Source organism: Sturnira hondurensis, unplaced genomic scaffold (assembly GCF_014824575.4).
Source record: "Sturnira hondurensis isolate 20B ecotype Veracruz unplaced genomic scaffold, ASM1482457v3 Scaffold0015659, whole genome shotgun sequence".
NCBI lineage: Eukaryota > Metazoa > Chordata > Mammalia > Chiroptera > Phyllostomidae > Sturnira > Sturnira hondurensis.
The window spans coordinates 1889685-1902158 of record NW_028088290.1 but is presented as its reverse complement, the minus strand read 5'-3'; the positions used below and the strand labels follow the sequence as shown (position 1 = coordinate 1902158).

The 12474-nt window shown below is 36.7% G+C and overlaps 1 protein-coding gene across 2 annotated transcripts in view; it reads left to right on the top strand.

Moving 5' to 3' along the window:
* Window positions 1-12474, top strand: part of DYNC2H1 (dynein cytoplasmic 2 heavy chain 1) — a 346577-nt gene that overhangs the window by 24448 nt on the left and 309655 nt on the right. For both annotated transcript variants that reach the window (XM_037065338.1, XM_037065337.1), the window contains exons 12-14: window positions 1875-2070; window positions 4634-4729; window positions 7535-7687. In XM_037065338.1, the coding sequence (XP_036921233.1) occupies window positions 1875-2070; window positions 4634-4729; window positions 7535-7687 (445 nt within the window). The remainder of the gene's footprint in view (window positions 1-1874; window positions 2071-4633; window positions 4730-7534; window positions 7688-12474) is intronic.

Sequence of the window (12474 nt, the reverse complement as noted above, 5' to 3'; positions counted from 1 at the left end):
TCTCTGCCTTTTTACATTAATATTGTATATGCACATGGATATACACACATACACATAATGTAAATTGTAACATTTCATTAATTTTAAGCTCTTTGGGATGGAGAGTATTTCCTTATGATGCCAACATAGTTCCTAGGGTTTGGAAAGTATTGAATGTAATTTAATTGGTCAACCTAATTATTCTTTTTTTAAAGATTTTATTTATTTATCTTTAGAGGGGAAGGGAAGGAGAGAGGGAGACAAATATCAATATATGGTTGCCTCTTGTGTGTCCCCTGCTGGGAACTGGCCTGCAACTCAGGCATGTGCCCTGACTGGGAATCGAACTGCCATCCTTTGATTCGCAGGCCTGCACTAAATCCACTGAGCTACACCAGTCAGGGCCTAGTTATTTTAATGGGTATTTAAAAGGGATGTTCTAGAAAAACCATTGTTTTTTTGTTCTGGTATACTTTCCCAACATATTATCTGTATTTTTAAACACTTGTCATGTTTTACTTTTTAGGAACTTGTTCCTTTTTAGAAGTAACTTTTCTATAATATGAAATTCTGTGTATTTTCCTCATATTGATGCAGAGGCCAAAAGTAGTAGCTTCTTAAACTGAGTAATAATTGTTTTCCCTTTATCTTGCATGTTGGTTGTGCAGGAAGAATATAAGAACCAGAGAGTGTAGAGCATAATGATTATAACATCATGTCATTTAACTCTCCCCCTTTCTATCCTGAACCTAAAATAGGAGAGATGCTCCAGGCCAAAATTCAAAAAAAACTAAGATTTTTTTAGTCAGCTAATTTTGGAATATAGACACCCTGTCATCACTCTAGCTCTCGTGGAGATCTGCTGAGCACCAAGGGGCTGAGAGCTGCGGCGGTAAAGAGCCTGTTGAGCTTTGTTCAGCCCAGTGTTTGTTTCGCAGCTGACAATGAAATACCCTGTCTCTCACTTTCTGTTTTCTTTTTCTTTTTTTTGCAAAACATTATTATCCTATAGAGTCAGTGTGTTCTGGAACATATTTTAGGTTATGATGGTATGTAGAAGCTAATTTTGAAGATAAGGTTCAAATAAAAGCAGAAAGGATCCCTGTAATAATTTTCTGACAGGCTTTTTATGTTCATAAGAAGACAATTTCAGCTAAATCATTATTTTAATTCATTTTAAAGTATGCCTTGTTTTATCTGTTATTAAATAAGCTGAATATATTTGTTCTTTGATTTTCAGTAGCCTGCTTTCTAAGACCTGCAAATTCTCTTAATTGTGGAAATGATTTAAAAGAATGAACATTATATAATCCTGATCCTGAAAGAGAAGATGATGAAAACAGTACTTTATGCTTCATTACCTCAGCTTAATTTTTACAATTCATGTGGACTTGAGTGCCCCAATGTAAAACTTGAAATTGTAGCCTTTACAAGACATACAAAAAAAGGATAGGCCTTAGATAATGAAACAAAGATTAGAGAAATTAAACTTTTGACTATTTCTGTTCCTACCATTTTGATGTTCTTATCATGGTCCTTTTAATAAAAGTATTAAAGAAGCAATTAAGAGAAGTAAAACTAATCCCTTTTAGAAAATGAGTCAAAACCTATTTATGGTAAATATGATGCCTTTTTTGAGTTTCAGCTGATGGTTGAGAGATTGATTTTTCTGGCTTCACAACTGCCTGGTTGAAATATTAATGTTATATTTTAGATATTGCAGGTATAATGTCAAGATCTGAATTGTGATACACTATATGAAAAAGGTCCAGTTGAAAACTATAATTAAAATTTTTTGAATTAACTGAATATTTACTGAACAGTTGTAAAAACTATTATCTTTTCATCAGAAGAGTGAGAACATAAAACTTAAAGTTATTCAATTTGTTTTGTAGCATTGAGGCTAATAGTAGAATTATGGAATTGGATCCTAATGATGGATCATTCAAAGTGCATTATTCAGATCGGTTGGTGATTCTTCTGAGAGAAGTTCGTCAGCTTTCTGCACTTGGCTTTGTTATTCCTGCAAAAATACAGCAAGTTGCAAACATTGCACAGAAATTCTGCAAGCAAGCAATTATTCTTAAACAAGTACGAAATTATATATTTGACAACATGGCTATTCTGAGTTCATTGCATGGCATATTTTAAGGGCTTTGTTTTCTACTGTTGGTGTTTTAGGCTAATAGAATGACACTATTAACTCTTACAAAATTGATTTGCTAAATGATCACATGACAAAATTTGCTTTGTAAACTATATAGGTGTTTAATAATTTAAACTATTATTATTGCTTTTCATTTTAAAAGCTTTTAGAAAAATAGAACATTCTCTGTTTTTCATCTTTTACATTACTTGCATGGGTGTTACAGGACCTTCTAATTAGAAGGAGTCCTCTGCCTGCGTTCAAGGGGGGCATATTCTTAGAGAATTACCAGGTTGGTGGACTGGTTTCTGTTCTTGGCCACTTCCTCAGTCTACTTGTTCAGTACATTGCCATCATATCATTACCTGTTTAAAACCAACTATTATCACCCCATTGTATCTCCTTGGTACAGTATACAAGGCACTTCTTAATTTTGCACTGACTGTCCTTACTGGTTGTTACCTTAACCACCTATACTCTTTCCCCCATATTGCACCTTGTGGCTATTTGAATGTGTCTCCGTGCACTGATATGTGTTCCTTCTGACTAGAAGATATACAGTCTTTCTTTAATTCCCAACTCAAAATTCACTTTCTTTGTTGTGACTTCTTTTAGTTGTTTGTTGCTTGTTCTGTATGTAATGTGCAAATCACTCTATCTTTTAAAAAAATTTTTTTCTCTCACTTGATTATTTGAACTTAGAGGGCAGAAACAGGGTCTTGTTTTAAGCTAATAGAATGACACTATGATCTTTCGCTTATTCTTTCATTCAACAGAGTCACTGAGCACCTGAACTAGCAGGCACAGTGTAGTGAGAATATAAAAATGAATATATTGCTATCATACTGTGGTGCAGGATTTCTCAACTTTTGACATTTTGCACCAGTTCTTTTTTGTGGGGATGTCTTGTGCATTGCAGGATGTTTTTAGCAGCATCTCTGGCCAGTAGCACATGCCTAGTTCTAACAACCAAAAGCATCTAAACATTGCCAAGTGTCAACTTGGGGGCAACTTAGCCATGGTTGAGAACCACTGGTCTAGTGGGAAAGAGCAAACTAAACATTGAATTCTCATTAAATATGAAACCTTCGGGTAGATAAACCTTATTTATGTTAAAATTCCTTACCGGTCTCATTAGGGATCAGATTTGTCACACACTTTTCCTAGTGCCTCACAGCTAGCAAGTTGTGAAGCTGAGATTTGATGCCTAGTCTCTCTGACTCCAAAGCCCATATTTATTCCATTAGAGTTCACAGAGACAGCAGAAATGTGACTATATAGGTACAATATTTAATGTATTGAGTACTATATTATAGATGTTCAGAATGTCCTGTGAGAGCATAGAGGTGGTAACTTTCGGTTATTTTTCTGGGTAGGAGTAGAGGGAGTATCAGATAAATCTTTACAGAGGAACGATGTTTGCTGTGAGTCAGGAAGAGTATACATATGCTTTATTAAGAGCATGGGGGTTGCTGTAGGTGGTCGTTTCAGAGAGAGGGACTAACTATTCCAAAGAGAGAGTCTTGCTCATGTTTGTATCCTGAGTATTTAGCTCAACACAATAGGAGCTTAGAAAATGGACGAATGATTATATAGTGTTTGTATTTATCCGTGGAGGAACAACTGGGAAAAACTATTTATATGTACCTTCACTTATGATCAGATATTTAGCTAGAGTAGGTGGTGTGAAGTGGGATGTTGGGTAGATAATAGTATTGCCAGATTGTTGTAATAGTGTATGTTCTGTTGCTTCTAGTTTTCCAGATTTTGGACTTTATTCACAAATGTATTGGGAATTCATTGGGAGGTTTTGCATAAGCAAAAGATATATGATTTATGTTTAAGAAAGGACCACTCTGGTTGCTTTGAAGGCTTTGCGTGGATATAGGAGGCCCTGATCCAAAACACAGGGACCAGTTAGGAGACTGCTGCACTGGTCTTGCCAAGAGATGAGGGTGCTTGGATTGGGATGGGGTTCACGGAGGTGGGCGAAGTGGTTGGATTCAATATATATTTTGATACTGACTATATCTGTCTAGTCAATAGACTTCACTAATATTGGATGTGAGAGAGGAGTAAGGACAATGTTAAGATTTTTTGGGGGGCTGAGAAATGGGTAAATCATTGTGTTATATATTGAAAAGGGAAGAGGGCAAGTTTGGAGAGCTGCAAGGATAAGAGTTCTGTTATTTTAGCACTTCACATACTTTACTAGTTTCCTCTGTGTTCTCCATGAGACTATACTTCTTGAGTTCAGGGACTAGGTTTTTATAATCTTTGTTTAATTGTCCCCCAGGACATGGCAAATTATAGGAACTCAAAACATATTTGTTGATTGTACATAATAATACATACATAAATACTGTAATAGAGATGAAAAACTATTTTTGCTAAATCTTAGAATTAACAAGTTATTATTTCCATCCAGACAATTAAAAATGAAGAAAAATAAAGAATTAAGTGTGCTATTTGTTATTTGTTTTTGCTAATTGGACTTTTACTTTGTAGGTGGCACATTTTTACAATTCTATTGATCAACAGATGATTCAAAGTCAGAGACCAATGATGTTACAATCTGCCTTAGCATTTGAACAAATAATTAAGGTAAATGGACTTTTCATGTTATTATACTTGGTTTTTACATGTGAAGTGTTTTTTATTTCTTATTTTTTTAGTATACACTTTAGCTCAATATCGCCATTGACCTAAGGCTTTATTTTGCTCCCCAAATGATGACTTTCACTTTTAACAAGTAACATTTTTCTCCAATTGTGGGTTTACACAGTTACAGTGTTTCACATATTTTAGTGCTGATTTTGATCAATTGAAATAGTATATATAGGATACAATTTATGTGCCATTGTACTTACTTATTCATTGAAGTATAACCTAATCCTTATACATAGGACTATTGCTTTCCCATCCTCTCCTGATTTTATATATTTATTTAAAAGGACAAGATGATTATATTTCAATATACAACCTCTGTACAACCAACAAATAAAATACCACAGTAAAATGATAACAAGAAGCACGGTATTGAATTTGCAGTACATAACAAATGCTTAACATCTTTAATCATAAATGAACTTTTGTGAACCAGTAACAAATACAGTAATTTAAGGTTTATTGCTCTTTATTTGTGCCTATAGAAATATCAACACATAGGAAATTAGGAAAACCCACAACAGTTTTAAATGTACATGTTACTGTGTGACTGGTAACTTTTTGAAATCTACATTTTTAGTCTTCATAAACATGAAATATTTGAAAAATTATATAGAAGAGGAATATACCCTTTTATTCTTCTCTTATTTGAAAGGAGAGAACAAGTTATGTTATGATCCTTAAGACCTACTACCCCCAGGTCCTGTGATTTGTTAGGGGAACTCAGAGGACGGACCAGAGTTAAGCTGTACTCACAACAGTAACTTATTTCAGTGAGAGGATGCAAAACAAATGAGCAAGAGGAAAGGTATAGGGGGGAAGACCTGGGAAAACCAGGTGGAGCTTTTAAGAGTCCTCTCCCAGTGGAGTCACACAGGGGATGATCAGTTCCCCAGCAACAGGTTGTAACACAGTGAGCCATTGTCTTACTGGGGCAGGTGATTAGCAACTTAGTGCCCTGGTTTGATTGGAGGCTGGTCATGCAGAAATCTTCAGCCTAGTATGTACCAAAATTCCACATTCCCAGAAGAAAATCGGTGTTTAGCATAAGCCATATTGTTTAGCTACAGCGAGCCATTCTTAAAAGTTAGTGTGGTGGGAACCCTCCAAAAGTCCTACTTCTCAGATGCCTGCTAAGGGCCGATCTTTTAAGCAGGTTAAGGGATAACAGTCAGACTTGCTATACTAGCTCTTTTCTGCACACTAGTACACAGGCTTAAAATTAACTAGAAGTTACATAAATCTACATATAAAGTTATATAAAACCTATAAAAGATAGATATTATAAAAACATTTTTTCCCATTGCCAAAGTTCAATACAAGTTTATAATGGAAAAACTTAAAAAATGCAGGTAAACAAAAAAAGAAATAAATCATCTTATTATCATACCACCAAGAGATGGCCATTTTTAACAGTCTGGTATATCTCCTTTTAAACTTTGTTTTCTAAGTATATTTACAAGTGTACTTTTTGAAAATGTGAACATATTTATTATTTTGAACTTTTCACCTAATATGTAAATTATATTTCTAAGCCTTTAGAGCTTTTTCTTTTCTAATAAATGTATTCAAAATGATGTCTTGATATTTCTGAAGGGAAAACTTATTTTAAGGAACTGGGTAGTGAAAACTAAGTAATTATATGTAACATATGTTAAATGAAACTTAGTAGTGGATAAAAAACTGAGATAGGAGGAGAGAGAACACTCAGGTTCATTATAATTCTCTGGCCGCTCACTATATTGTAGAAAATTGGAGGGACTCTATTTTCATGTCCTCAAGCAGTCTAACATTAATTTGTGTGTAATAATGATCAATAAATGCTTTTGAACTGATTCACAGTGTATTTTACTGAATTTATTATATAATTGTTTGGTTACATTTATTCATCGGCTCTTTATTGAGGGTCTACTGTATTCCAGAAGCTTGCCCTGCCTATCCTTACTTCAAGCATAGAAACCTTACTTCTTTTATGTCTCTTTATCCTCTCCACTCTTAACGTATTTGTCTTAAATATTTCCCTTACATATGTAGAACACCAGATCAGATGGTGTTATGAAATTTTTGTTTCAAATGTGATTTGAGAACCTGACAAGAAGTAGGATTGTTTAGCCCAGTGGACATTACCTTGGCAGGCAGGTTAAGAGTACTGCCTGCTTTTGCCGAACAGGGGACGGAAGTTCAGCTGTTCACTTGGTCCCACTGAAATTGGGGAGAGGGTGGCGTTTCCATTCGTGTTGGCTGGAGTAGGTCGGGTATTGCTAAGAAGATTTTCTGTGAGGCCATCGTTTTCCTGGTCCTTGGGCTAGAGGACATAGGTATTTTCTGGAATTTTATTTGTCTGCCCCTATGGGTAGTTCCAGGTTGCAGGCTTCTCCAGTGTCCTTTTCAGGAGATTTGGGAGGCAATAAAGAAATCTAGGTATCTTGTTCCTCCACTTCCAAGGTTTGTTGACTGTCTTCTAATTTCTACCTTTCACTGTTCTTGTGCTTGTTTATTGTGTTATGTTTGGGGTTTTTTACTTGTAAGAGGGAGAACCTGGGAGTAATGGGACTGCTCAGTGTTGGCCCGACTGCCTTCTCGTCTATAAAATGGAAAATTATTGTATGTTTTTTTTATTGTAGGTTGTTGTTAGGAATAATTGGACTTGTGCTGTATTTTAATTTTACATGTTGAATTTTAATGTTGAATTTTTTGGAAAAAAGTCATTTAAGTACTTAATGTTATTTTGTTGTGTCTTAGAATTCAAAAGGAGGAAGTGGGGAAAAGTCACAGATTACTTGGGATAATCCTAAAGAATTAGAAGGCTACATTCAAAAACTCCAAAATGCTGCTGAGCGACTTGCCACTGAAAATAGAAAACTGAGAAAATGGCACACTACATTTTGTGAAAAGGTATGCTTTATACTTTTTAAAATTGAACTTATTGGGGTGACTGGCTAACAAAATTATACAGGTTTTAGGTATGCAGTTTCACCACACATCTTCTGTGCACTGCGTGGTGTGTCCATGACCCCAACCAGTCTCCTTCTATCGCCATTTCTCTCTGCCCCATATCTGCCCCCATCTCCCATTCCCCTGGCAGTCACCATGCTGTTGTCTCTGTCCATGAATTTTTTCTCTCTTTTTCTTTTTTGCTAAATCCTTCCACTGTTAATGCTGAACCCCTAGCACTCCCACCCCCATGACAATATATTTCTATGAAACACACTGTTGGTATCTAAGGAGGAATTGCCGTGAATCTATGGATTGCTTTAGTTAGTATGGGCAATTTAATGTTATGTCTTTCTATCCATGGACATGATATATGCTTCCACTTATTTGTGTGTTTTTTGTTTTTTTTTTTCATTATGTTACAATTTTCTGGGTATTAGTCTATTATATCCTTGGTTAAATTTATTCCTAGATTTTTTTTGAAGCAGTTTTGAATGGGGTTGTTTTCTTAGTTTTTTTATCTGAACGTTCATTTTTGGCATATAAAAATGCAACTGATTTCTGGATATTGACTTGTATCCAGCTACTTCATTGAATTTATTTATCAGTTCTAGTAGTTTTTTTGTGGAATTTTGTAGTTCTCTGTATCCTCATGCAGTATCATGACATTTGCAAATAATGGCAGTTTTACGTACTCCTTTCCAATCTAGATGCCTTTTATTTCTTCTTGTCTTGTTTGCTATGGTTGGAACTCTTAGTACTATGAAATAAGAGTGGTGAATAAGTATAAAAGCAGACATTCTTGTCCTGCTCTTGGTCTTATGGAAAACAGTTAACAGTCTTTGCCCTTTGAGTATGATGTTGGCTGTGGGTTTATCATATATGGCCTTTATTATAATGAGGTATGTTCCCTCTAGTCCCACTTTGCCAAGCATTTTTATCATAAATGGATACTGGATTTAATCAAATGCTTTTTCTGTATTTATTGATATGATCATATGGTTTTTATCCTTCATTTTGTTTGTGTGATGTATCACACTGATTGATTTGTGGTTATTGTACCAACCCGGCATCCCTGGAATAAATCCCAGTTGATCATGGTGTATGATCTTTTTAATGTATTTCACTAGTTGTAATCTGTCTATTCAGATTTTCTGATTCTTCCTGCTTCATTTTTGGAAGATTGTATGTGTCTAGGGATTTATTTCTTTTGTTCAGAAATAAAATTAAAGAGCTATGAATAGGATTTTGAAAAAAGTATTTAGGATATAATTCAAAATAACTTCTTATTTGGAAACAATTTGAGACTTTTAAAGTTACAAAAATGGAACAGTGTTCATACTTACCGTATTTTTAGTACTGTAAGATGCACTGGACCATAACACTCACCTAGGTTTTAGAGGAGGAAAATAGGGAAAAATTTTTGAAGCAAAAAATGTGGTAAAATATTTAATAACCTGTGACCCTCCTCCACCGCCGCTGCCCCGCCCCCTCCAGATAGGTAAGCTACACTCGGACTATAAGACACACCCCTTTCCTTCCAAATTTGGGGGAAAATTTGGTTTTATACTCCGAAAAATACGGTACCCTTCACACAACTTCCCCTGTTGTTAACAACTTATATAACCATACTATAGTCAACAAAACCAGGAAATAAACTGTTTCTGAATTTCACAACTTCTCCACAATGTCTCTCTTTTTTTTTTCCTTCAAGGATCCAATTCAGGTTCCTACCTTGCATTTTGTTGTTGAGTCTCTATAGTCTCCTTTTCCTTGTTCATTCCTTGTTTTTCATGATCTTGAAACTTTGGATGAGTACTTGCTAATTATTTTGTAGGATATCTTCAGATTTGGGTTATATGGGTTTCTTCATGATTACATTATGGTTAGCAGTTTTGGTAGGAATACCACAGAAGTGATGTTTTGCCTTTCTCAATGCATTAATCAGGTATTGATTTGTCATACTTTTGGTTCAGCTAACATCGATCACTTAGCTAATTAAGGTGGTGTTTGTCCAGTTTTTCTTTTTTTAAATATATTTTATTGATTATGCTATTATAGTTGTCCCATTTTCCCCCCTTCACTCCCCTCCACCCTGCTCACCCCCTCCCACCCACATCCCAACTTTATTTCATGTCTGTTGGTTTTGGCGAAGTTTTTTGGCTTCTACATTCCCTATACTATTCTTACCCTCCCCCCTGTCTATTTTCTACCTTCCATCTATTCTACTTATTCTCTGTATTTTTTCCCCATCTCTCTCCGTCCCACTCTCCTGTTGATAACCCTCCATGTGATGGGTTATCTTACTCTCGTTGGCTTAATTTACTTTCGTTTTTGTTTTAGGTTTGGTTGTTAATAACTGTAAGTTTGCTGTCTTTTTGCTGTTCATATTTTTATCTTCTTTTTCTTAGATAAGTCCCTTTAACATTTCATATAATAAGGGCTTGGTGATGATGAATGAACTTCTTTAACTTGACCTTATCTGAGAAGCACTTTATCTGCCCTTCCATTCTAAATGAAAGCTTTGCTGGATAGAGCAATCTTGGTTGTAGGCTCTTGCCTTTCATGACTTGGAATACTTCTTTCCAGCCCCTTCTTGCCTGCAAGGTCTCTTTTGAGAAATCCACTGACAGTCTGATGGGAACTCCTTTGTAAGTAATTGTCTCCTTATCTCTTGCTGCTTCTAGGATTCTCTCCTTCATTTTAATCTTGGCTAATGTAATTATGATGTGCCTTGGTATGTTCCTCCTTGGGTCCAACTTCTTTAGGCTTCTCTGAGTTTCCTGGGCTTCCTGGAAGTTTATTTCCTTTGCCACATTGGGGAAATTCTCCTTTATTATTTGTTCAGATAACTTTTCCACTTGTTGCTCTTCCTCTTCTCCTTTTGGTACCCCTATAATTCGGATGTTGGAATGTTTGAAGATGTCCTGGACGTTCCTAAGCCTCTCCTCATTTTTTGGAATTCTTGTTTCTTCATTCTTTTCTGATTAGATGTTTCTTTCTTCTCTCTGCTCCACAACATTGATTTGAGTCCCAATCTCCTTTTCATCACTATTGATTCCCTGTACATTTTTCTTTATTTCACTTAGCATATCCTTCATTTTACCATCTAATTTATGACCAAATTCAACCAGTTCTGTGAGCATCTTGATTATCAGTGCTTTGAACTATGCATCTGATAGGTTGGCTATCTCTTTTTCACTTACTTGTATTTTTCCTGGAGCTTTGATCTGTTCTTCTGTTTGGGCCATTTTTTTTTTGTTTTGTTTTGATGCACCTGTTATGTAGCAAGGGGCAGAGCCTTAGGTGTTCACCAGCGCAGGGCAACCTGTGTGGCTTCGTTGTTACACTGTATGTGGGGGCAGAGTCTGAGAGGGAATAATGGCACTTGCTCCTCTCTCTGCAGCTTTCAGTCATTTCCCCCACTTCTCAGCAGCAAAATGGGCCCTTCTGGTGCTGATTCCCAGGTGGGTGGGCTTGTGTACATTTTAGGACCCTGTGGGTCTTTTCAACAAACTCTCCTGTGAGGCTGGGAGTTTTTTCCACTGGTATTTTAACCCCCATAGGTGTTTTCAATCTGAGGTTTGAAGTTTTATTTCCTGGTGCTAAAGCCCTGGGTTGTGCAGACCATCCCTCTCCCCAGTTGTTTCTCTTGGTTTATCTGAGCATGAATGTGGAACCACCTGCTCTAGCAGTTGCCACCTCACTGGGTCTGCCAGCTGCTGCCTTGCCGACCAGCTGCAGTTTTGTGAGTCCCGCTCCACAACCCGCCACCTCACTGGGTCCACCAGCCACCACCTTGCTCGTTGGGTCCTCTGGCTGCCACCTGGCTGTGAGTCCTCTCTGCCTGTCTTGCTCCTCCTACTGGTCTGGATGAATATGTCTTCTTTAACTCTTTTCAAAAAATATATTTTATTGATTATGCCATCACAGTTGTTCTAATTCCCCCCTTCATTCCCCTCCACCTTGCACACCCCCTCCCCCACCATTCCCCCCGTTCGTTCATGTCCATGTGTCATAAGTTCTTTAGATTCTGTATTTCCCACACTACTCTTGCCCTCCCCCCATCTATTTTCTACCTACCATCTATGCTACTTATTCTCTGTACCTTCTCCCTCCTTCTCCTCCTCCTACTCCCCTGTTGCTAACCCTCTATGTGATCTCCATTTCTATGGTTCTACTCCTGATCTAGCTGTCCTCTTAGTTTGCTTTTGTTATAGGTGTGGTTGTTAATAACTCTGAGTTTGCTGTCCTTTCACTGTTCCTATTTTTTAGCTTCTTTTTCTTAGATAAGTCCCTTTAACATTTCACATAATAAGGGCTTGGTGATGATGAACTCCTTGAATTTGACCTTATCTGGGAAGCCCTTTATCTGCCCTTCCATTCTAAATGAAAGCTTTGCTGGATAGAGCAGTCTTGAATGTAGGTCTTTGGATTTCATGACTTGGAATACTTCTTTCCAGCCCCTTCTTGCCTGTAAGCTCTCTTTTGAGAAATTCGCTGACAGTCTGATGGGCACTCCTTTGTAGGTGACTGTCCCCTTATCTCTTGCTGCTTTTAGGATTCTCTCCTTCATTCGAATCTTGGCTAATGTAATTATGATGTGCCTTGGTGTGTTCCTTCTTGGGTCCAACTTGTTTGGGACTCTCTGAGCTTCCTGGATTTCCTGGAAGTCTATTTCCTTTGCCAGACTGGGGAAGTTCTCCTTTATTATTTGTTCAAATAAGTTTTCCAATTGTGGGTGTTCC